Here is a 26,968-nt window from a genome sequence, read left to right on the forward strand (position 1 = left end):
GTATTCCTCAAAGCCCACCATCAATGGCTGCAATTGAGAATTCAATTAAAAAGTCGCATTTTCAAGTGATCACAAATTGTGGGTTGTGTTCTAGTCTGGCAGCTGATAAATTCAATCTGCACAGGAAGTTTTCTCTGCACTATGATTGTTTATATCCAAGCAGACGTGATTACGCAAAAACTGCACAAGGATCTCCCACCTGTGATTAATTCATTTGAGAAATGGACACAGCAGGTATTTTTTTTTAGGTTCATAATGTAAAAGTGATGAATGAAGATGAAAGGAGGAGGGGGACGAGGATGAAATCTGATTCACAGACCAAATTTTTATGACATACCTGTAGTTGTAAAACGACTGGCAGCTCTATCTGAATCTAATTGGGTTTTAGGTTGTATCCATCAGGGATAACTTAAAAATCAAAAGAGGAAGTGTTGACTGTATTAAGCCTGGTGTTGGCCTAACGGTTAAGGTGGCTGGCTTAAGATCTCTTGGTCTTAAGTTTGAGCCTGCCGGGCCATTAAATAATGCCAAGTGGGTTGATTCAGCCTGTCATCATTCCGAGGTCAGGAAAATGAGTACCAGCTTGCTGGGGATGATTGAGCCATTCGAGTATCCTGCGTCGGAGTGGCGACCCGTCCAGGATTGTTCCCAATAGCCCAGGAGACTGCTTTGCAGCACCGACGCTCTCCACAGAGTATGGTACCAATGGATGGATCGATCCTTCTGAGGTCAGCAAAATGAGTACCAGCTTACTGGTAACAGGGGGCACTGCATCAGCGGCGCAGCATGCTCCCAGCAATGATGTGACCAGCAGTCACAGTCTGCACATGAAATAATAATAATAATAATAAAAACTGTATTGGAATTTAGTGAGGCCTCACCTGCAATAGTGTGTACAGTTGTGCTCACCACATCTTAGGAAGGACATATGGCTAGTTGCCAGTGAGAGGGTTCAGTGCAGAGCGACTCGGTTGATTCCGGACCTAACGAGACTTATTAAGCGACGAGGAGTCATGAAGACAAAGGGCCAACATGAAAGGATGTTGCTGTGTCCAAGTTATGCTGTTACCTTGTGTAGTTGGAATCAGAAAAAAACAGAAAAGAATAGGTGTCACATTGAAAAGAAGTCACACTGCTTTTCCTTCTTCCCTCGAGGAATCCAATTATAGTTTGGAATGCTGAATGTGTGTGCCTGGGGCAAACGTTGACCAAAGTCAGCATTTTCTTTCATTTGAGCTGCGGCAAGTTTTGGGACTTTGAGGAAAGGGAAGCAGAAGGAAATATTTGCAAGTGTGCTTGTCGCTGGTAAAGCTACAACTGCACAAGCACATGCGTTATATGCTGCTGCTCGGTATGGAATGTTGACGACACGCATCTGCATTCTGCTGAAGATTGACAAGGGAAACATTGCATCGATGCTTCAAAAGCTCTGCCTCTGCAAACCTCTAAGTTTAGACAGCTTCAGCACATTGCAGATGCCTGCTAATAAAACATTTCTTAGTGTTGTATCAATGGATCCAAGGGGGCTGGCAATATACAGTACTTAGAAGTATGGCCACTTGCCTTTTAGCGCTCTAGCCTGGGTTTGAATCTCAACCGAGCTATAAACCGGCATCCTGGTGTTATACATGTGAGACGATGAAATCGGTGTGTGTGTGTGTGTGTGTGTGTGTGTGTGTGTGTGTGTGTGTGTGTGTGTGTGTGTGTGTGTGTGTGTGTGTGTGTGTGCTGTCCAGTAGAGGGTGATAAGTCAGAAGACCCATCTGCCAGCACTGGTCATTGATGGGAATTAAGGTCTCGTGGTGTCTTTAGCGAAGAGTCGATGAGTTATTGCCGGCACCCTGAATAAATTACAAATTACTGCTTGTCTAACGCTAGGCCTGACCAGCTGACTTCAGAAAAAAACTTGGGCCAAAACTGCTCCCATCTGCTGACCCCATAAGCATTTGCAGTAATTTGGGCCATTAAGGAATAAAGCAACAGAATGATAAGAAGAATCCTTTAAATTCATTGAATCATCCAATCCGCTCCCCCCATACGTCCCCCCCCACCTCATAAGCTTTACTTATTCATAAAAATGTAGATTTTAGAAAGCATGACTGCATTTTCTCATCGCCTCTCTTCCAGTCTACCTTCCGCGACTCTCTCAGCCCTTGGATCCTCACCAGCAACTCCAAGATACGCAGGTTCTTCCTGTAAACCCTCTCCTTGTTGAACTTTCTAAATCCAGGCTGATTACACACCTCAATTCTTGAGCACCTCTTTTCTCCAAGCTGTTCTTTTTCTTCTCCTCCTCCTTTTGAAGCTGTTCTATCCCACTTTCCCTCATGCACCAATTCAAGCGGGTAGGTCGCCATCATCTCATATTTTCCCCCCCATTCTTAACCACAATCTTTTCTACCTCCATTAACCCCACCACCGAACCTTACCCTCTTACTTTATTTTTCCTCCACCCCTTTCTTTCCTCTTTTCCTGGTCATTCAATACCTTACTTTTTGTGTCCAAATGTTGCCCCACTGTCAGTTCATGCCCTCTGTCACCTTGCTCTTCCATGAGCCTCGATCTTGCAATGAAAAAAAAATACACATTATCCTTAAACACACTTTTCCCTCAGATTTGAGGTACTTTTGTCAGAAATATAAATATTTTCATTATTTGTTTATTTAATTCCACTCTTCTATACATATAAAAGCAAAATGTCTGTCTGTTTGTTTGTTTGTCATTTGTTTGTTTGTTTGTGACCCGACTTCTCTGAGCTCCTGAGTTTAAATGTCAGGAAACTTTATAGCATAACATTGTTTATTATGGTGCACCAAAATAGGGGTTTTAAAGTCATTTTCTCGCAAGTCATAAATTATAAACACACGAGCTACCTGTCACCATGTCTCCAGGCACAAAAGTAGATCTTTGTGCACAATGCTTCATAAAAATCCCAAATTTCTTTTGGATTTCAATTTGGTGAAGCGGTGACCTCGATCGTCAAATATGGTATCAAATGTGAAAAATAACTTGATTAAAACGTGACCGTAATCGGGGAGGTCGGTGAAGAAGGAGTCATGTGACCTCTCAAATGCGCTAATAATTCAAAAACAAAAAATAGTACAAACACAAATCATGCATTGATCTAATAGTAATTTCAATGCTCATCCAAAGGCAAAAGTCCCAAGGATGAAAAAAAGAGTTGGTAGAAAAGAATGGGTGCCAACTTGGCTAACTTCACCAAATATACACCTCAAATATACAAACATGATATAGTTTAAAAGAATTCCATAATGTAACGACCTTTTTCGAAACATGTTAAAACGAGCTGTAAAAGGACTTCTTGGACGTTTCTGGGTGAGCTTTCCCATAACCTTGAATGAGGTTCTGATTGAGCATTTCACGACTAGCCATGGCTTTGCTGAGAGATCTCACTTTTTAAAACTGATTGATGGAAGAAAAAAAAAAAGTGATGCCACTTCCCTGAGAAGAGGAACAAGAGGCTGCAACAGGAAAATAGGTTGTCCATTTCTATATATAAAACCAAAAATGATTTTTTGTTTGTCACCTTCCTGCTTTGAGCTCCCAAAGTTCATAATTCGTGACGAAACTTTCAACGATCATAGTCGAGGAAGACCAAGAATCCTCCAGAGGGCATCCCGATTCACTGAATCAAACGCTTTACAGAGATCAACAAAGGCTGCAAGCAGCCCCTGCCGAAACTCTCGTCTGCGTTCGGTGAGGACCTGAAGAGGATGGATACGGTCAATCATTGTCCTCTTTGATGTGAAGCCTGACTGCTCTGGACGCTGGTGCTCAAGCAGATGGTGGCAAATGCCATCAAGAATTATCCGAGCAAAGACCTTACCCGGCACTGAGAGCAGCTTCACCCCTCGGTAGTTGTTGCAGTCTTGGCAATCACCCTTCCCTTTCCAGAGAGGGACAACAAGGCCCCTCTTCCAATCAGTTGGGATGATGGCTGTGTTCCAGGCAGAGCACAAAACTGCATGCAACAACACAAGTGCAGCATTTCCACCAGCCTTGAGAAGTTCGGCATGGATGCCACAGATCCCTGGAGCTCTACCCCGTTTCAACCGGTTCACCGCAGCCCGTGTTTCCACAAGCGAAGGTGGACCACAGTTGATTGGAGGGTCAGCAACAGTGATTGTAAAACCCCTGAGGTCCACTCGACAGCTGGTAGATCAGCCTGGTACAACTGCTCAAAGTAACCTAAGTAAAGAAGTGAAGGCCCAGCAGGCCTTCACTTCAGACTCCTCTGTCAAGAGCCTACTACCCTCTACTGCGACTGCAGTACACCGAGGGATGGGCTTGGATGAAGGGAATGCATCCTTTGTCCTTTGAGAGACAAAATTCTTCTTTGCCCTATGGTGAGTTCTAAGACGTGTCGCAGCAACATCAAGGATGGTGGTCTTGAAGGCACTCCACAACTCTTCAGGACCTCCCAAAGCACCGGGACCCTTAAAATCCCCACTCAGCCTGTTCGCAAACTCCTCAGCTACTCTCTCATCCTTGAGCTTGCCAAGATCCAGCCGAGGCTAGGATGGCACCATTCTCCTTGATTTAAGGTGCAAATTCAGAGTTGCTACAACAAGCCGGTGGTCAGTATTGAGGAACTGAGCACTCCGGTAGACCCTGCAGTTCTGGATCATCCTCCAGGGACCATCATCGAGCACATGGTCAGTCTCCTTTGCCACACTGCCAGCATTAGAATACCAAGTCCAGCGATGAGCTTGTGGGCGCTGAAACCATGAACCAGCCACGCTAAGTCCAGGACTTTTTGCAAAATCAAGGAACTTGGTGCTATTCAGGTTCACAGTTCCAGGCCAATGGGGACCAACACATGTCTCATAACCATCCCTATCAGTTCCAGTCGATGCATTGAAATCCCCCAAGACGAGAAGTGTATCTCGTCTGGGGCACTGATCAACCACAGACTCGAGCGTGGCGTAGAATGTGTCCTTCACGGTGATGTCACTCGCCTCAGTCGGGGCATAAACAGAGACCAGGGAAATGACACCGAAGGAGTGACGAATCCTTAATCTCATAATACGCTCATTGACCAGTGTTTCCTCAATTATCATTGGAATCAGCTTATTGGACACAGCTACAGCATCTCCTTGGGTATGGTATCCATCAGAGTGACCAGACCAACAGTTGCTGCAACCACCTGCCATGATTTCGCCGCAATCCAGTCTCCGAACCTCAGAGAGTGGTGTAATACTGATGTCCAAACACTTGAGCTCAGATGATAACAGAGACAGGTGATCATCCTCTCTTAGGGATCGGACATTCCAGGCACCCACCTGAATGGACCACCTCAGGTTAACCCAAGGAGACCGCCGTCTGGTGGACGACACCTCAGCACCACCCCGACACTCTCTCCTGCAATCTGACCCGGGAATGTTACCCTGTGGTTTCCCTCCTATCATCAAAGATTGGGGGTCCCAAAGGCTTTGTCCCAATTCCGTCATCCTGTGAGTTGCCCTGCGAAGGGAAGCTGCACAGGAGGTACTCCCACGGAGTGGGTTTTCAGGGTTTTTTTGAATGCTTTTGGAATGTTTTGTGGAATGAAGGGTTTTACGGTGGCTGGAGTGCAAATCCTGCCACCAACCTTCGAATAAATAGTAACCCAACTGCAGGAGGACGTCCGCAGACACAGTTGGGCATTAAATATTGATGGCCGTTGGCTCACAAGGAGCTCCTCCGCCCTTTGACAGGTTTTGTTTTTAATCCTGCTGGGTGTCCATCTCCAAACATCCTCCTCACCAGAAGACTTGGTGGGGGAGACGGTTTAGTTGCCGACAACCCGACCATGGAACAGGTTAGTACAGGTTTACATGGTACCTGTAGTAGGTCACAGATCTATTCTGGCCTGACCTGACAATAATTTCCTGTGGAGAAAGTTAATTTATGGTCGGACACTGCAAGCTCTGGATAAATTAACCGTTTTTTTCCTCGACAATTACATTGAGTTGAATAATTCTTGATGGTATATTTCACAATTTGAGAATGTCTTAACCTTAAATGAACCCAACCCCCCTCAAAATGTCTGGATCCACCCCTTCCATTGTACTTCCATTGTACTTCCAATTCTGTTTCACACAAAATATGTGAGATATGTATTGATGAATTGGTGCTTCAGCATTACGTGTAGTGCTGGGTGACCGACTTCAGGTCGCTCTGCAAGTTCTGATGACATTATGACAAAATGAAATATTGTACTTAAACTAGGAGACTATTTCGGCCTGGCGATTCCAAATAGAATGACACCAGAATTTAAAAGTCCTGCATAAGCTTCAGATGTAGAGAGGAAATGTGTTGTTGAAACTTAAGATATGTAGCCTCACTATAAAATGTTTCCTCCCATTTGCTTGCTTTAAAAAAAAAACATTTCTAATAGGCACAGCCAGGGAAAGTTCCACATAACCAACAGACAGAATGAATAAAAGATGGAGGGGTCAAAGAGAAGCTAAAGCATTCCAGATGTCTCCAAGAGATACCGGAGGTTCGAGTTGAAGCCTGCACTGAAACCGAGCTACAGGCGGTGGTAGGGATCTGTTTGGTAACGGTTTGTTTGTTTTATCTGTTCGGTGAGAGGGATTTTTGTGTGGCGCTGCCTTTTTCAAAATCTAGATTTTGCAGCGCATCCCAAGTCTCCATGCGGGTGTTCAGAGTCGATCACAATGCGTGTACAGGTGTCACATACAGATCAGGCATACTTGCGGATCACCCCTTCTCCATGAAGGTGTCGACTGGGCAAGCTATTTGAATGCGTATAAAGACAGGGATGAACTTCTGAATTCGGCATGCGAGTTGCACCATTTACTGAGACACTGCTGTGCCATCGAAGCAGCGCACCTGCGCGTTCATGCAGGAATTTGTAATTTGTTCACGGTGCCGGCGATAGCTCGCCACTTAATGCCGGCAGATGGGACGCCCCAATTTAATGTACACCCGAGGGACGGCACACACATCAACGCCTTACCCTGCCTGCGAAACACCGGGATGACAGTTTGTAGCTAGGCTGAGATTCAAACCCAAGCCAGGCAGCTCAACTCTGAGTGCACATATCCTAGCAACCCTTTAATCTGTATCAAAGGTGACATCATACGTCTCTGACAAGCTCAGTTTCCACAAACATGGAATCTAAATGATTAACACTGCTGCTTTTAACCAGTATGAGAATCTACAGCCTCGTGGATACCAGTTCTCCTACACACCAACGTCATTGTCATACCCACTATATAATTTTCTGATGTATACACACATGTTCAGTGTTTTTCCTTTGTTTTTATTTTGTACACACTGCATCAACACCTGCCTGTGACAAAAGTACAGAAATTGTCTCTGTTCATGCAGATTAATGTTTCCCAAACCCGTGACGATGAAAACCCCCAATTTCCTCTTATTTGGTTTTCTGCAACAGAAATTATTTGCTTTCGTGAAGCGTTGGCGACGACAAATCGCCAGCGAATGTGAAAGATTGATATACAATTTATTTTCTGGTACTTTGTTGTTGATGTTGAAGGTAAATTGGTAAATTTATTTTCATAAATCCACCGACTGAATAGTTCCCGCATATTCTGCATTGCAATTGTGTTTGTACGTGATATTTACCTCCACCACCGAAGGTGGAGGTGATGTTTTCACCACTTTCTTGAAGTTTGTTTGTTTGTTTGTTTGTGTACAGGATATCTCAAAAAGTTGTGGATGGATCTTGATGAAATTTTGTGGGCAGGTTGGGTGTGTGACATTGACGAACCGGATCAGACGACTAGAATTTTAAAAGTGATTCTTCACCATTGAAAGATTGGCCAAAAATGATATATATATATATATATATATATATATATATATATATATATATATATATATATATATATATATATATATATATATATATATCACGATATCTCAAAAAGTTATTGACGGATTCGGATTAATGAAGAACTAATTCCATTTTGGTGAAGATCCGAATCCAGATCTGAATACGAGAATTATTTAATTTTCGAAGTGATTCTTCACCATTGCAGAGATAGGGCCAAAAACGACAGAGTACTGTCTCGCATGATGTTTCAAAAATGTAATGGGCCTGATATGTTCTCGTGGATCAGGCATTGCATGGCAGAGGTATGCGCTCCACAGAGTGCCCTTCTAGTTTCATTTGTAAATGTCATACTGTTGACGTAAACTCACAATATCTCCCCCAAAAATTATTACAACTCTTTTGTTTGACTTTGTCTAAATACTACACACCAGCTTTCATGTCTTTCACTATTGTTCATCTTGACTATGCTTGTGGAGTAGATTTTTATTTATTTATTTATTTTGGATACAGAGTCAAGGGTCGTGAAAGGACAAGAACTCCGAACATATTAGGACGCAATAGGATAAAAGGAACGAGAGAGAGAGAGACAGAGACAGAGACAGACAGAGCACTAACACTGGAGTTGAAGAACAAAATCGAGGGAGGCTTGGACAAACAATGGACATGGGAAGGAATTAGGGTTAGGGGAAGATGGATGGAGTGATGGATACAGAAGGAAACTTTCAGGAAGGAAAAAATTGGAAATTTAGAATGAGCGAGTGGGCTTAGGGGTGGAAGGGTGGATTCACAGGGCTAGAAAAGATATGGCAAGGGTTTTTACCAAGGCTAGGGTTCATATGTTATGAGGTGTAGTTGTTGATCTTTTTCTAAAGCGGTGGTGTAGATGTTGCAAGTCCATGTAGATACAAAGGCCATGGTTATGAAAAGAAAACAAACACATGTTGTGAAGTAAACGAGTAATGCATTAAGAAATTGTTGTGCGAAAAGATGCTCACAGGTGACTTGCTTAAAAAAAGAATCTCAGAGAGGGGAAAGTCAGTAGAGTTTAAAGTAGTAAGTCAATTAAAAAGATGATGCAGCAGGCAGCTTTGAGATGTGACCAGAGAAGTGTCGATATCAACTTAAATCTGAAGGAAATTGAATGTATCAGGACATTTGAGAGAAGACGAAGCACAAATAAAGGAGTTTTAAGAATCTGTGTTTTACAAAGTGTATTCTTCGATTTCCTATTTAACATAAAGAAACCCTTAACCTCGACTTCTGTTCAAGTTTAGGTCAAATGATGTGATGTTTTTCCATTCCTTATGATCGTCCTTTTAGCTCTCTCTCTCTCTCTCTCTCTCTCTCTCTCTCTCTCTCTCTCTCTCTCTCTCTCTCTCTCTCTCTCTCTCTCTCTCTCTCTCTCTCTCTCTCTCTCTCTCTCTCTCTCTCTCTCTCTCTCTCTCTCTCTCTCTCTCTCTCTCTCTCTCTCTCTCTCTCTCTCTCTCTCTCTCTCTCTCTCTCTCTCTCTCTCTCTCTCTCTCTCTCTCTGACTCTCTCTCTCTCTGACTCTCTCTCTCTGACTCTCTCTCTCTCTCTCTCTCTCTCTCTCTCTCTCTCTCTCTCTCTCTCTCTCTCTCTCTCTCTCTCTCTCTCTCTCTCTCTCTCTCTCTCTGACTCTTTCCTGCGATTCACTTTCCTTTTAACACAAACTTGAGGATCATGGCGGGAGTGAAATCACAGAGGATGAGGGGGTTTGACTCGCAAAAAATGGCAGGAGGGAGAAGTGGGCAGTCATTGGATGTACAAATAATGACCTTTAAAATATATGACAAGATGAGATGACAGTGAGTCACAATCTTGAAGAAGTGGAAGGAGGACCATCATGAGACATGTAATCAGGAAGGCGGCGACTCCACAGGAAGCAACAAAGACGGACAGATGAATGCTGATGAGCAATGAGGGCTGGACTTTGTGGAAGGTCGAAAAGGAGATGGTTGCTAGAAGAGTGCTTTCACCCTGGTTGAGTTGTGGAGCGTTGGGCATCTAACAAGGCAGGGAGGAAGCGAGACCCGGAAGAGAGGTGGAAGGAGTTTGTGAAAAGAAAAATGTGGTAAATGTTGGTTTTCTCCCACATCTCCTCTGTTTTTCCTACCTGCTTGCTTGCCCTTTATCTATCATCCTGTCCCGTTGTCCTGCCCAATACACTATATTTCTGCTCTTTTGTTGTCTGCTTGTCCATCCTGTCATGTTTCTCCTTGCTCCATTCCTGATCCCTGTTCCACTGTCACCCAGCTCTTCCACAAACCTCAAAATTGTTTTTATAAGAAAAAAAAAACGAATTTAACTGCATTTTGCTGGAGACTCGAAAATTTTTCAGAGTAATTGACTCGAAGCAGCTATTCTAACCACAATAGAAGAAGCATATTAAATAAACAAGCTCGAATGAGCTAAGATCCTCGTCCTCTCAAGGATGACGTCATAAAAACGAATATGACGTCATTGTGATGTATCAGGTTTGCGATAAATTATCTGTGCTAATGCCCGGCTTGATTTCCGCAAACAAAATTCAAACAGCTTGCCTAGTTTCGGAGATAATGGTACAGGCGATTTCCATTAGCGGCGATATTATGACGTCAACTTTTTTTCTAGGAAGAATTTCCAAAATCGGAGATGGTTACTGCCTGCGCGTGGGCTTTCTGCATATACATGGCAAGTTTCATGAAGATCCGATGAAAACTCTGGGTTGTGAAACAAAAAATGGCAAAAAATAGGAACAACGTCATAAAAATTGATATGACGTCATAGTGATTTATCATATGTGTGGTAATTCATCTCTGCTAATGCCCGGTTCGATTCCCGCAAACAGAATTCAAAAAGCTTGCCAAGTTTCGGAGATAATTATTAGGCGATTTCCATTAGCGGAGATATTTTGACGTCATAACTTTTTTTTCTAGGAGGAATTTTCAAAATCGGAGATGGTTACTGTCTGCGCAGGGTATTTCTACATATATATGCCAAGTTTCAGGAAGTTTCGATCCAAACTGTAGGCTGTGAAACAAACTAGTTTCGGAGATAATGGTATAGGCGTTTTCCATTAGCGGAGATATTTGACGTCATAACTCTTTTTCTAGGAGGAATTTTCAAAATCGGAGATCGTTACTGTCTGCGCAGCATATTTCCACATATATATGCCAAGTTTCAGGAAGTTTCAATGAAAACTGGAGGCTGTGAAACAAAAAAGTCCACAAGAACAACAACGTGAGTAAGACTTGGAGATCCTCCTCGAGGATATAAAAATGAATTATTTTATGATGAGCAAGAAATTTATTGTCTTCAAAGGCTCCAATTATTCCCACCTCAATGTGCTGTCGGCTGGGAATTTTTTTTGCTCAAGTCTTTCACGAACCTACGAACTGAGACTGACGTTCGACTGTAGGTGGCAGTAATTTGGGATTTGTTCAGTGTGGCAGTGATAACTCGCCTCATCTTCACAAAAGACACCATGGGCTATTTTATGTCTACCAACTTCCAGTGCTGGCAGACAGGTCCTCTGGGTTGACATCCGTCCGATGGATGGCACATATGTTGATGCCTCGCCCTGAATGTGAAGCACCAGGGTGAGCTGGGTCGAGTTTCAAACCCAGGCTAGACAGCTCAAAGGCAAGTGCACACACCTTGAGGCTATCATATCAGTTTAAGTTGTAATTAATTAATTATAATGAGGAAAAGAAAAACTTCATGCAAAGAGCAACTCCAGGGTGAGTATGTTTCTCATTAGATGCAGGGCAGATTGCCTTTGGATAATATTACATTTCTTTTCCTGGAAAGAAGCAATGGCAGACTCTGATGCAAACTGTCTGAAAATCCTGCAGCTAATGGTTTGTTACAATCCGATGTTTCCCTGCAGACATGATGCAATTTCTGTTTCTCCTCTGACTCGTCCTCCACATGCGATTTCATCAGAATCCCATCTCATTGGGTTTTTCTTCTTCTGACAAGTGATACTATCTTTCCACTTTAAATGATGTGCTTACCCATTCTTTAGTTTTTGAGAATAACCTGAAGCATTTGTCAGCGTTTGCTTCAACCAAATATTAATACTTTTGATGTCAAGGATACACACAAGGATACACACAAGGAAAGTAGATGCAGGAGGAGGCCATTCGGCCCATCATGCCTGTGCCACATCAACACTGTACCAATTTACCAACACCAGACCAAAACTATAACCAGAGAGTTGGTGTCAAAGCCACCCAATGCTCGCCTGTTTATATATTTATCGTTTTTAAAAGAGTGGTCTAATAATATTTTTTATAAAGCATTTCAGTGGTCTGATCCAAATAATTTTAAAGCAATATATGTATTTGTATATTGTAATCAGTAAAAAATAGTGTGGTATATAAAAACATTAGAAAGGAAAAAACTTTAACGTTGATGTGCTACAAAAAAGTTAAGTTCAAAACAGGTCAAAAATTTAAAACATTTGAAATTATTTTTTTATTTAAACTTCACTGCATCAATAATATAACCAAAGGAACCTCCATGCCAAATATTAGCATCCTAGTACACATATTAAATGAATGGCAAACTTCTAAATCACTTGCACCAAAAACTTTAATGTTGATGTTCTACAAAAAAGTTAAGTTCAAAACAGGTCAAAAATTTAAAAGATTTGAAATTATTTTTTTATTTCAACTTCACTACATCAATAATATACCCCAAAGGAACCTCCATGCCAAATATCAGCATCCTAGTACACATATTAAATGAATGGCAAGCTTCTAAATAACTTGCACCAAAAACTTTAACATTTTCACGCTCACGCTGACGCTCATGCTCACGCTGATGCTAATGCCATGGGTATCGCTATAGCTCTCTGTTCTTTGAACATGCGAGCTAAAAATGCAAAATGTTATTTTTCAAGTTTTTTTTTATTATTTATTTTGTTTTTAAAGACAACATAACAGTACTTCCCCCCCACCCCCCAACTCCCCTCTTGGATTACATTATTTCTGATCTGGCAGAACTATCAGGCTGTGCAGGGAGTTCCTGTGCAAGAAAGGCACGTACCTCCAACGGTAAGACCATTTCTTATCCACTCTCCCTGTCCCTCCACTTATCACCAACCCTGTGTTTCTGCTGAACAACCTTTGCTTCTTGTAAAGTTTTTGGTGAAAATTGTTTCAATTCAGCAAGCTAATTTTTGGGCTATGAGACAGACGAGCCTCGTGCAGTGACTCCACAGAGATTTTCAAACGCACAAATTTTCAAAAGAAACAGGTGTGCTTTTGGGGTTGGGGAGAGTTGAGTGTTTTTAATGGGGGTAGGGGATTGATTTAATCAAACATCATCATTAGGTAGCAAATAGCTAGACAATGTTAATTTCCCATGATATATTTAACTGTTTGCAAAATGCAGTTGAAGTAACATTTTACATGATGTGGAATTTCCATGGGTACCTGCTTGTCAAGAAATAATGTGAAGATAGAAATGGAAACAAATACAATGGGTTTTTTTTCAATTATTTTTATTCTTGCTGTTGATGGAAATTTGTGCTTTTAAATTGTTAATTATTGTTCACGTTTGAAAGGGTTTTCTGCCTGCTTTTTATGTATGCTCTGTAACTTCGACATCATTATTTAAATTCATGATTCAGTCTGCTTCGGAGTCTGTTCCCAAGCTTTGATTTAAAATTGCTAGTGGATGAAAAATTTCCATGTTTTTCTCATGGAATATAAATTAATAAAACGAGCGTTCAATTTATCAACAGCTCACGTGGGCGTGTGATTTCCTGGTTCCATTGATCTGGCCCCAACACTGAGAATGGAGGAAAGTTTTTTTTTGGAAACTTTGCAGATATTTGAACACAAATCCTGGTGGCATCAGGTTAAGTCTGTTTCTGGTGTATGTTCCCGCTCCATCCCCTCCCTCACCTCAAATGGCCGCACAGCTGACACGGCACGTGAAAAGGCTGAATGCCTAAACTCTGTTTGCTTCTAAATCTTGTGTCACAAACCCATCACATTCTGTACCCAACTAACCCAGTCACACCCAGCTGTTCCTGGACTCTGTGTCCTTTCCTCCTGACAAGGTGGAGAGTTTGCTGTCAAATCTCGACTCTGATTCTGCAACCGGTCCAGATGGCATCAGCCCACGTGTGGCAAAAATGGCAAAAACCTGCTCTGCTGCTCTTGCTCACCCTCTCTCTGTTCTATTCACCCTCGCATTTGCTCAAGGTCATCTGCCATCTGCTTGGAAATCAGCAAACATTACCGCTCTGCATAACAAAGGTGCAAAAACAGATCCCTGCCACTACAGATCCATCAGCCTTCTCCCTATCATTTAGCAAGGTTATGGAATCCATCATCGCTTCTGACATTAAATCCTTCCTCTTCTCCAATGGCTTGACATCTGATCATCAATTTGGTTTCAGACCAGGTCACTCTACCCTGGATATGTTGTTTCTGCTCTCCCAACAATGGATGGAGATCCTCAATTCCAGACATGAGATCAGAGCCATCCCACGAGACACATCGCGTGCTTTTGACACAGTCTGCTACCCTGTCCTGCTCACCAAACTCTCTTCCTATGGTATCAAAGGCAATCTGCACTCATGGCTCACAGACTTCGTCTTCTGTTGCAGTCAACCTGTGGCCCTAAATGGAGTTCTCTCATCCCCACTTCCTGTCTAGGCTGGAGTTCCTCAAGGCAGTGCTCTGGGCCTAGTGCTTTTATTCGTTTTCATCAATGATCTTTCTGACTCTGGAAAATCCTCTTTATCTCTTTGCAGATGATTCCACATGCCTGGTGTTGGCTTTATGGTTAGGGTGGTAGGCTTAGGATCCTAGGATCCTGAGTTCAAACCCCATTTGGCTCTAGAGTTATTCCAGGTGGGGTTGACTCTGCCTGTCATCCTTACGAGGTCAGTAAAATGAGTGCCAGCATGCTGGTATATTGTGTCGGAGTGGTGACCCATCCAGGATTGTGCCAAATAGCCAAGGAGACTGCTTCGGCAACACCAACACCCTGCACAGTGTATGGTCCCGATAGATGGATGATGACTCCACCCTCTGCTGTACTATCTGTCATCCCTTATATCGGCAAGCAGCAGCTTCTTCACTCTGCAGGTCTGGATAAAAAACACAAGCTGGTCCAACACGTGGAACATGTCTTTCAACCCTGACAAATTTCACACTCTCACAATGTCTCTCCGAAAGGAGAGGAACAACCCCCCCCCCCCATCTAATTTCTGCAAACATTTCAGGAAGAATATTTCTGCAAAATTTGTGGATTGGAAATTTTTTCTGCAAACTTTCTGGGAAACCCCCCATCTAGTTTCTCAACAATCCTCTTGAAGAAGTCCTTTCCTTCAAACCTTTGGGCCTCACTATCTGCCATGATCTTTCCTGGGAAAACCACATCTCCATGGCTGACCTCCAAAGCCAGTCACCGATTGGGCATCCTTCATTGTGCAGTCTTTCCTTGGCACACCTGAGCTCCTGACCAAATACAAAGCTTTCATATTCCTTGCTTTCTTTCCTGAAATTCCCTGTATTATCCATCTTGTTTACCCCTTGCACCCCACCTCATCCCTCTCCCTTCCACAGATCTCCTCATTTGTGTTTTCCCCACTGTTTTGTGCTTCCCTCTCCCGTCCCTCTTGTCCCTGCTCCCTTTTTATACGTTCTGTGTGTTAGCTCTTATATGAGCCTTGACATTGTGTGTGTATATATATATATATATATATATATATATATATATATATATATATATATATATATATATATATATATATATATATTCTGCTGATCTAACTGAGAGAAAGTAACAGTGCGAGAGACGATTCTGATTCTTTGCAGAAGCCACCATGCCTCTCCATACCACAATGATTTTGCATTCATGCCGCATTTTAAACAAAGTCGAGAACAGACCTGAAGATAGTATGTATTGCATCTCGTGTGTGTGTGTGTGTGTGTGTGTGTGTGTGTGTGTGTGTGTGTGTGTGTGTGTGTGTGTGTGTGTGTGTGCGTGTGTTTGCGCGTGCGCATGTGCGTGTGTACATCCATGGTGCTTTGATTTGCAGATCACGCACGTATCTATCTGCAGTTTTTGCACATTTCTCATTCTTTTGAATCGTACAGCCCAAAGAACGTTTCGGAATCCAAGAAGGGCCAGTCTGTCCTGTGTGATTTTTGGCCTTAAAATGGCTCATCAGTGTAACGACCTCATTCTTTTTCTTGTTTCACTCGCTGTGAAAAGACGTGCACAGTTACCGATGGATAGCGTGCATGAAAAAAAAAATAGTAAAGAAAAGGTTTTTTTGGCCTAACCAGTCATTCGTTCATGTTCTTTCAGCTCCGTGCCGGAATCAAGGGAGAGCGAAACCCCGTCATAGAAACGGTAAAGCTATTTGAGATCAGTCAGTTCTTCTTTTCGACGAGTATATTATTGGGTTCGTTGTACGCGTTTGTGTTCCATCCAAGTCTCTTCCATCTTCTGAGACCTTGAGCTGATAGTGTCTCACTTGCAATCTCTGTAAAGCTGCTTGGAAGAAGCACCAGATGGAATGTCGAACGCGAAACATTTCAAATTACTGTGAATTGCCTTAGCAGCTGATGAATGTTTTTTGAAATTATATTGTTTATTTATTTATTTATTTATTTAGGGAAGGCACGGGGTGTTTGATGGACACATCTTGTTCCAATTTCGTGTTCAGATGCAGAGGCTTTTGCAAATGCAAAGCAGATTAAATCTCAGCAAACTGATTTTGTTTTATGGAATATATATATATATATATATATATATATATATATATATATATATATATATATATATATATATATATATTGCTGTTGAAGAACATTGTGAAGGAAAATTGAGAGTGTAGTCATCCTTGAAGCTCAAAGTTGACTGGGGCACTCCAGAGGCAAAGCCTGAAAATACCGATTATGGGGTTTGATGGCATTATACTTTGTGTAGTGGACTCTAATTTGTGCCCTGCAGGATTCTTGTGCCTCGGTGGCTTCGTGGAAGTACAGATATTGGTCAATTTCTGATGCACTGGGCCGAGGGCCTGGCATGGCGTGTGTGTGTGTTCGTGTGTTTGCAGGGTGAGGCAGGTTCCCCAGGGAAACCTTACCTGCCTGGTCTGGATGGCGTAAGTGATGAATAAAGGCCTTTCAGGCTTTAGTTGAAAAAGCCTTGGCCTAGTCACAGGCAAAATAGCAATGTTTCACTTGCAGGACAGGGTTCAAAATAGTGTCAAGCTGAGCTGTACAATTATTTGTTTATTTTGAAACTTAATGCACTGCCTTGCCAAAACATATAAACGCTCTGCTGTTTTAAAATGGCCTTCCACATATTATGTGTTCAGCATGTTGACTTAACCAGTAAGATGTGGATTCGAGTGAACATCTGAGGGGGATAAATAAGGGGTACCAGGGTGCATTGGGACATCCCAACTAGCAGCTATTCTCAGCCAATGTGTTGTTGATGATATTAACACCAACACATTGGCAGTTTTAATATCATTGGTCAAGAATAACTGCATTGGGGGATGTCCCATTGCACCACACACCATCCCACTCCTACCTCCCCTTCCCCACTGGTAATATGTGCTCAGAGCCTCGGTTGTTTCCAAACTCAAGGAGGAGATCCATCGAATTCTCAAAGTTCTAGATTTGACCCCACTTGATAGGGGACATAAAGTAGACACTCTCGCGTAACTGAGAGTCATCACGTCCGGAGACTGCCCATTGACAAGCTGTTTATCCAGGACTTCCTGGTCCACTCCGAAGCCTTGCATTTTAAACTAAATGATGACGAGATTAATCCTCTATTTCCACCACTATCTGACCGATGAATGTATCGAGCCACCAATGCCATGATCCGTCGTACCTACATGGTTCATAATCGGTGTGCACACAAGGATACAGAATGAAAATTAGTTATTCACTGTACTTTTGACAACCGTGCACCCCATTGAGGAGACGTGAGATGACTCGGAACGACCCACACGATCACTTACTTGGCTATAATCTTTCGCGCCATTTAAATATTGGGACGTCACATTAATCAAGGGAAAGGGGAAACAATGCAGTTCAAAACAAACGAAACTTGTGGATAATTGACGACATATTTGATGTGACATTTTAATTTGGTTTTGGGTTGTAGTTTTGGGGTTATTTTGGCCAGACAGTTTGTAATGGTCCATCTTTTATTGCATATCACATTGTGGCCTTCGAACATGTCGCTTTGCATGATAACGAGGTACCAAAAATATCTCTGTTTAAATTCAAGGTATCAATCTTGCCACATGCTGCTGTAAATTGGCATCCTGAATCTAAGTGATTATTCGTGTATCCATGGAATGCATGGAAGAAAGCTCCTGCTTCTGCGAACCCAAGGTGAATTTTTGGATAAATCCCTAGGGAATCGAGTCCATTTCCTGAGATTCGGGCGTTCTGCATTCTGGGATAAGTTTTCTCCTGAGCTTCCAAAACATTAAAAAAAAAAACATGTTTTGGGTGGAATCCACCTGACTAAACATAGTTGGCATCTTTACTTTCAATTGCCTGTTTGGAAAAGTGAAGCACAGCTGAACAGGGTTGGAGTCCAGATGGCGATTCCTTGTGATTCCTTGACTTCCATGTGACTGAATGATGAATGATCGAGATTTAGCACAAGTTACAGATATTCCAAGGTGAAAATTTCTCAATTATCAGGCGATCCCGTACCGAAGCTCACGTCAACTCCCAGCAATCTGGAGTCGTTAGAGTTCAAATGGATGAGGTCATTTTGTGGCCATGTGGTTGGCTTTGATTTCTTTTTCAGACAAAACCTTTTCACATATTCTGATGTTCTGTTACTATTTAGACTCAGACCGATTTTTTTTTTTAATTGCCTTAATTTACCTCTTTGCGAAGCCAACAATTGCTACTTGGAAAGCAAATTATTCGCCGCCTTCTCGGTTCTGCTTGCCATTCCCAGGCTAATGACATTTTGATTGACAAAAGTGTAATTTCGTAAACTCCATATATATGCACCCATCATTGTTTTGATATTGGAAATAATATTCGATCATTTCCACAGTCTAAATTGGAGTGAAGTTCATAATATTTTGACGTGCCATGCAGCTCTATTTGTTGTCATCCCAAATGAGAGTGTATACAGACTAAACTTGTTCTTGGCGTTTGGACACGATTGTTGCATGGCCCCCGTAATCCGAGCACAGCTCAGCGGTAGCTTGGTTTGGACGTTGAAACTGCAAGAAAGCATATCTTTTGCTTGCTTAATTGGAATGATGTTTCCACCGGTGCTTGTCTTTTCTGGGGTCGTTTGAGCATGTGCGGTTCCAGACGTGCTTTGCAGCCACTCTCGGTGGGAGCACTGCTTTGCGGGGAAATGGGCGACACTGCTTTCACGAGCAATGGCATCCGTCGGAATCACCTCTTGTTGCATGTGACTGTTGTTACAATGCACCCTTCTACGTTTCATGTGCCTCTCAGCATGAAACGTGGGTGTGTGCCTATTGTAATGATAATAATAACAATAACATACGTTTCCTCATAAGAAACTTCAATGCCGGAGTAGGCCTTTCGGCCCATTGACGCCCATGGTGTGATTGGCAACTGAGCTGAGCGTCAAGCAAAGAAGCAACACGTACCATTTTTAAAGTCTTTGAAATGACTCGGTAAGGGTTCAAACTACTCACCTTCCAGAATCAGAGAGAATGCTCTCACCATTACGTCAACGAGTCAAGTGTATATGTTGTTGCGGCCATCTTTAACCACAAAAGTATTGATTTTGAGGCTGCTATATCTTTCTGAGGTGTGTGTGTGTGTGTGTGTGTGTGTGTCTGTGTGTGTGTGTGTGTCTGTGTGTGTGTGTGTGTGTGTGTGTGTGTGTGTGTTTGTGTGTGTGTGTGTGTGTGTGTGTGTGTGTGTGTGTGTGTGTGTTTGTGTGTGTGTGTGTGTGTGTGTACGTACGCACATCAGTGCTGCTGTTAATTTGGTGATGTTGCAAAGGTAATTGATCTTTTAGTTGTTGTCTTTCTGCATCTGTTTGTCCTGTGCGTCTTTACAAGGTGATGTGTTGTTGTCATCAATCTGTATTGACTTGTACAGTGGGTTCTATTATCATTATTATTTTTACAAGAGGAGAAACTCATCGTTTTCATTTTGCGTTGATCAGTGTGTGCACTACATTCAATGTGCTGCCTCGTTAGACTGGATGTTTGGTCGAGCAGTTAAAGACTTGTTTCTTGCTCCATTGACTGGTGTAGGTTTGATCCTCATGGCTTCACAAGCATGGCGAGGATGCCAAAGTGTGGCGATCATGCCAAGTAACCCTCGTTTAGAGTTGAGGGTAGCCTTCATCCTGAATTGGACTGGAGTAGGCCGGTAGGTGGTCTATCGTCGTTATAATATGGTGTCACATGATTCTTTGTCTGCGTCAGTTTGTACTGTACATTTTACAAGGCACTGTACATCATAGATCGTCTGACACAATGCATTACATGACATCAAAGTCGAGGCTGCGGTGGGTGAGGCCTGCCCACCAGCTGGACAAGGAAAAGGCGTACTACTTTGAAGAAAATAGGCAAGTCGTGTCCTGATGCCTTCGGGGATGGAAAGTGTATTGCTCCATTTATTTAATTTTACTCTCACAATCAAATGCAGGAAACATCTTGGACAACATCCACTACTCAGCAAGGAATGTCCTTAAGATGAAGTCGGCACATTTGTGGCATCACATCAATAAATTCTCCACATTCCATCGATTCAAATAATAACTCCACATTGTCACATTATAATGATGTAAACTCGTTTTTACACAATTTAGCTTTTGTGACTTGTTTTCAGTGTATTGTTTTTTTTTTTAATTTGCGCTGAGCAATTCCAAAAGTGGAATCTTGAACAAACAAACAGGGTGATGATCAAAGAGACCGTGTTCTGTTTGCCAGCTGCTGGCTTTGGTTTTTTTTTTTTTGGTTGTTTATTTTTAAGACGTCACAGAAGGATGGATGGACTGTGTTAAGCTTTGCTGCTCAGGCTGTCGTAACACCTTCTGATATCCGTGATGTGAAGCACTTATGTACCAGTATTACATTTGGTCTGGCTCTGACTGTGACATCGAACAAAGGTCCTTTCAGAGAGGATGACGTTTTAAAAAATTGTTTTCTTTAATTATGTCATCAACAGAAGGCCAGTACACCGATGGAAAGTCAACAACAAAAATTTAATTCTACAAATCCGTCTTTTAAGTGGTTTGTTATCTTGCCAAAACGAAGTTTTTGCAAGATATGTTAGTCAGCTTGTATGTTTTTTATTTTTATTTTTATTTTTTTGTTTGTCTGTAATTACGTATTGATCACTCTGCAGAGCACGGTTATCATTGGAAATTTTTGTAACTTCCCATATCAGAGGCCTATAGAGGTCCCTTTCAGCGCATAAAATTGACGGTAAAAGGTCAAGGAAACTTGGTGGCTGACGTTTGGATACGTGACAAAAACAAGCCCATTAGATTTGGATTGAGGTCCTGATGCAGATTCGACCCATCAGTGGAACACCAAACGTAAAGTGTTCAGTATGGCAGAGGCATGTGCTCTACCAAGTGTCGTTCTAGTTTCTCCTTTGTTTTTGTATGCATCTACTGCATGTGGATGATCTAGATATGAAAATTGGTGTAACTATCTCATTTACTATCTTTATTTTTTTTACCTTTTCTTATACATCCCTCCTTTGAACCAAAAATGAATTTATACTTTTGCAGATACACACATATATGTATATATGTATATATTTCAAAGCATGAGCTTTCAAATCAAAGCATGAGGTAATATATACAGACATATATATATATATATATATATATATATATATATATATATATATATATATATATATATATATATATATATATATATATATATATATATATATATATATATATATATATATATATATATACATATACACACACACACACACACACACACACACACACACACACACACACACACAAACATTTTAAGGCCATTTTCCCCGCTAAAGCAGGGGTTAGCCTTGCGGGCCCCATGACAATCTTCTCCACTTTACCCTGTTTTCTGCATCTCCCCTTCTTAATCCCCTTGCCCACATTTCCTCTTCCACCACATTTAGCCAAGTTTTTCTCGGTCTTTCCCGTCCTCTACTTCCGACTACACTCATTTCCAACACTCCACTCACCCAGTCACTTTCATCCTTCCTCAACACATGACCCAACCATCTCAACCTGTTTCTCTTCACAACCTCCATCACAGACTCTATTCCCATCATCTTCCGCAAGTCTTCATTTGTCTTCCTCTCTCTCAACGATACTCCACACATCCACCGAACCATTCGCATTTCCACCCTTTCCAGCCTTTGTTGCTGCTCCATGTTCAGTACCCATGTCTCACTCCCATAAGTCATCGTACTCCTCACACATGTAGCATACACCTTTCCCTTCAGCTTCAACGACACTCCCCTCTTTGTCAGCACGCTACTCAGTTCTCGAAACTTTTTCCATGCACATCTCACTCTAGCAACTGTCGGAGAGTCTGATCCACCTTCTCCATTCAGCATGTCTCCGAGATAGCAAAATGTTTTCACCCCTTCCAGCTTCACACCATCTCCAAGATCCAACTCAACAATTCCTTCATCTGCTGCTCCCTCGATGCACACCTTACAATTGAATGTAGCTGCCACACTGGTTAATGACCCTCTCACCCACTACATTTTCGATGAACCCATTCAGCACACATTGTACACTGAATGGAGTTCACTCCGACACCCTTCCTGCACACAGCACATGGCCACTTCCCAGTCCTTTCCACCTCACCACATGCTTTACCACTTGCCATCACCTTCGTCTTTCCGATATTCACCTTCAAACCTTTTGCCTCCATACATTCCTTCCACTTGTTCATCTTCTCCTTCAGTCCATCCATACTCTCTGCAATCAACACCAGATCATCTGCATACAGCAGCTCCCACGGTAAACCCTCCTTTACCCTCCGAGCCAGCACCTCCATCACAACTACAAATAGAAGTGGACTTAGTACCGACCCCTGGTGCACTCCTACCCTCACCTCAAACTCACCACTGTTCCCATCCTTCGTCCTTACAACTGTGCGTGTTCTCTCGTACATGGCCATCACTACTCTGATCAACCATTCCTCCACTCCTAACTTCCTCAATGCCCATGTCATAACTTCACGTGGGACCCTATCAAATGCTTTCTCCAGATCAACAAACCCAAAAAACAACTTCTTCCTCTTCTCCATGTACTTCTCCTGCAACTGCCTTACAATAAAAATTGCACCTGTCGTTCCTCTTCCTGGCATAAATCCAAACTGCATTTCGTCAATCTTTACCTTCTTCCTTATCCTCTTCTCCAACACCCTTTCCAATACCTTCATTCCATGCTCCAATAACTTTATTGCTCTATAGGAGCCACAGTCCAGAGGGTCACCTTTCCCCTTGTACAGAGGGACGAGGGTACTCAGTTCCCAATCCACTGGAATGCGGCCTTCTTTCACCACCAGATTACAGATCTCTGTCATTCTCTTCACACCCCAACTTCCCGCTGCCTTCAACATATCTCCCACAACTCCCGTCGGCCCTCCTGCTTTTCTACTCTTCATTGCTCTTATAGCTTCCTCAACTTCCTTCTCAGTTATCTTCTCTGCTGGTCCTAAAACTGGGTTACTCTCGATGTTTCTATCCCATTCATTTTCTACATTCAACAGCCTTTCCATATATCTCTTCCATCTTCCTTTAATTCCATCTGAGTCCACAACAATTTGTCCCACTTCATCCTTCAAGCAACTCACCCCCGTCACATCAAATCTCTCTCTCGCTATCTGCTTTGCGATCCTGAATACCGCTCTCTTACCCTCCTCCGAATCCAAGCGTTCTCCAAACATTTTCCTATGGGCCTCTTGTGCCTTTGCAACCTCTTTCTTTGCAGCCTTCTTGGCTTCCTTATAACTTTCATGTGCTGCCTCTTCTTCCACCGTATCCTTTGCCTTTTGCCATTCCTTGAACTTCTTCCTCTTCTCTTCAATCGTCTTTCCAACTTCATCATCCCACCACCATGTTTCCGAGTGCCTCGGTGGTCCTTTTGTCCATCCACATACCTCACCAACGGCTTCCAATAGACTATCTTTCATTGACATCCAACCACTTTCAAGCTCAACCACATCATCTTCAACCATACTCAGCCTCTCTCTTAATGCTTCCTTCACCGTCGCCTCTTTCAACCTCCACACCTTCATCCTCGGTTGGTACTTCACCCGCCGAATTCTCCGCGCACCTTTCACCCTTATATCGCAGACAACCACGGGGTGCTGCGAAACAGTCTCCTCCCCTGGGATCACCTTTGTGTCCCAGAGGTTTCCCCTATCTCGCTGACGCACCATCAGGTAGTCAATGGTTGTCGTCAACCCACCTGACGTGTATGTAATAAGCTTATTATTCGCTTTCTGGAATTGAGTATTACAGATCAACAAATCAGCTCCATGAGCAAACTACAAGATCCTTTCACCTTCTCCATTTCTCACACCATATCCATAACCCCCATGGACTCCCTCAAAACCGTCTGGACTCCTTCCCACATGTCCATTCAAGTCTCCTCCAACCACAACAACTTCCTCATCTTTCACATTTTCCATCAACTTCTCCATCGCACACCAGAACATGTTCTTCTCTTCATCGCTTCGACCGACCTGTGGGGCATATCCCGATATGACGTTCACCAAGAGATTTCCGATCACGATTCTCACCATCAGCAACCTTTCACTCACTCTAGTCACACTCACTACACTGTCGACAAAATCCTCAGAAAACATGACACCAACACCATGCACGCCTTCCGGGCACCCTTGCCACATAAACTTGTACTTCTGCCCCTGACTTCCCTTCACCATTCTCACACCACTTCCCTTCCACCGTTTGTCCTGCACACAACATATGTCCACTCTTCTTCTGACCAATGTTTCAACCACTTCTCCAGATCTCCCTGTCATTGTCCCTACATTCCAAGTACCAAACCTCAGAAACCGATCTCCACGTGGGGCATCAGACGATTGGTCATCATAAATGGAAAAATTTCCTCCCTTGCTTCGATCGGGTTCCCCACCTTGAGTTTTAACGAGAGGGGGTGAGGACCCCCACAGGGTACTTCGGGCTGTACCCTGCCCATCAGTTGTACTCATCATGGCTTCCTTTTGAGGCGATGTTTTTTATGGCCGGATGCCCTTCCTGTCGCCAACCCTTTTAGTCGCCTTTTACGACACGCAGGGATATGGTGTACCTATTCTGACCGGGGTACACACCGGGAACATATATATATATATATATATATATATATATATATATATATATATATATATATATATATATATATATATATATATATATATATATAACCGGGCGTAGTGGCGTGCGCCTGTAATCCGGCTACTTGGAGGATCGCTTGAGGACGGGAGCTCTGCACTGGGCCACGCTATGAGAGGGTGTAGGGCAGCCCGGAATCATGGCGAAACCCAATCCATATCCCTGTGTCGTCAGAGGCGACCAGGGTTGCGTCAGGATGGGCATCCGGCGTAAAACCTGTGCCAAATCAGTATGCGGATCATAACGGATGATCCGCAGTGGCGACCCCTAACGGGAGCAGCCGAAAGACGAACAACATATATACATATATATATATATATATATATATATATATATATATATATATATATATATATATATATATATATATCTATCTATCTATCGAGTCATGGACAGGGCGGTTCAGACCGACCTGGACAGATAGACGAACACGTGATCCTTGGAGAATAATGCGCTCACGGGACGGAAGGGTGGCAACGGCACGTACCAGAGGCATTCACCCGGATGGAAGACGAGGGTTTATACGAGAACCCACAACAAATAGACAGCCACAAGAAATCTTAATAAATAGGTGATTAATGAACATAAATGAAATATTCATAAGAGGAATAAATCAAAGCATAATGATGAAAATAAATCAAAGCATGAGGAAATTTACAGCCAAAAGTCGAGGCGCCTCTACAAACAGTTACAAAAAACGGACAAGGGGAAAAGATAAAACAAACGAAAAATCTCTCCTTTATTCTGGCACTCAGCTTCATCCAGAGATGATAATCCTTTTTGGGCCTGGCGTCGTCGAAACCGCATCGTCACTGCGTGGGAAACTGAACCTGAAAATGGCGCCAGGCCTCTCTCTGGGAGGAAATGTACGTGAGGTATTCGTGTGGCAGAATTCAATGCCAGGGCTCAGAAACCACCGTGCAGCTTCATTTCACGAGTGAATATGCCGGCCTTTCCTCTCTTGCACCAGGCCCGTTCACCAAGATCATCCACCTTCCTCCGTGACCATACGACAAGACAATTTCTGAGGCCCCTTGATAAGGCCACGAGGCTCGCTCTTCTTCCCTCTGCAGAAATGTACATGCTTCATGACTCAGCAGAACAGTCAATGGCTCACGTTTTGCTCCAGCACGTGAACAAATTCGCTTCAGCATGAACACGAGAACCATGCAGCCTTCTTCACCATGTCGAAGGGAAGCCAGTTTGTAATGCCCTTATCTTCCAGCCGCCATCTTCTCTCTCATCATATCCCCTTTCTCCAAACCTTCTGACCTCACACCCATCCATCATCCATCTCAGGGGTGTGGTTTGCAAGTTATCATTCCTGGAGGTTGGATTTTTGCCTGCTTGGAACGTTCGGCTCGGTTATTGTTTTAAGTGTGTGATTACTTTTTTCGCCAGTCTTGTAAATGCAAAAACATCAGAAAAGGTCACAGGGTGCAATCGCATACTGGGAGAAATTATCATTGATCCCTACCTAATTAACACAGCACCGCCTCCCATGCGGTGGCATGTAACAACTTAAGCTGACAGTTTCCCTACTCAAATTACATTGAGATGTCTCCTGCTCATCCACAAATCGTGCTTCTCTCTACAATCCTACCTTTATTATGAATGGATTCGGACTGTTCTTTGTTATGAATGGATATGTATATATATATATATATATATATATATATATATATATATATATATATATATATATATATATATATATATATATATATATATATATATA

The 26,968-nt window shown here is 42.6% G+C and overlaps 1 protein-coding gene across 8 annotated transcripts in view; it reads left to right on the plus strand.

Annotated features, from left to right (window-relative positions):
- The window catches only part of LOC147012715 (uncharacterized), a 286,616-nt gene that overhangs the window by 85,703 nt on the left and 173,945 nt on the right, over window positions 1-26,968 (plus strand). For 3 of the 8 annotated variants that reach the window (XM_085853811.1, XM_085853813.1, XM_085853814.1), the window contains exons 12-14: window positions 12,835-12,888; window positions 16,166-16,210; window positions 16,920-16,967. In XM_085853811.1, coding sequence (XP_085709937.1) covers window positions 12,835-12,888; window positions 16,166-16,210; window positions 16,920-16,967 — 147 coding nt within the window. The remainder of the gene's footprint in view (window positions 1-12,834; window positions 12,889-16,165; window positions 16,211-16,919; window positions 16,968-26,968) is intronic. The other 5 variants (XM_085853812.1, XM_085853815.1, XM_085853816.1 and 2 more) reach the window with 2 other exon arrangements.

The sequence above is a fragment of the Eptatretus burgeri genome, chromosome 14 (assembly GCF_056783735.1).
Source record: "Eptatretus burgeri isolate ZD-2024b chromosome 14, Ebu_testis_v1, whole genome shotgun sequence".
NCBI lineage: Eukaryota > Metazoa > Chordata > Myxini > Myxiniformes > Myxinidae > Eptatretus > Eptatretus burgeri.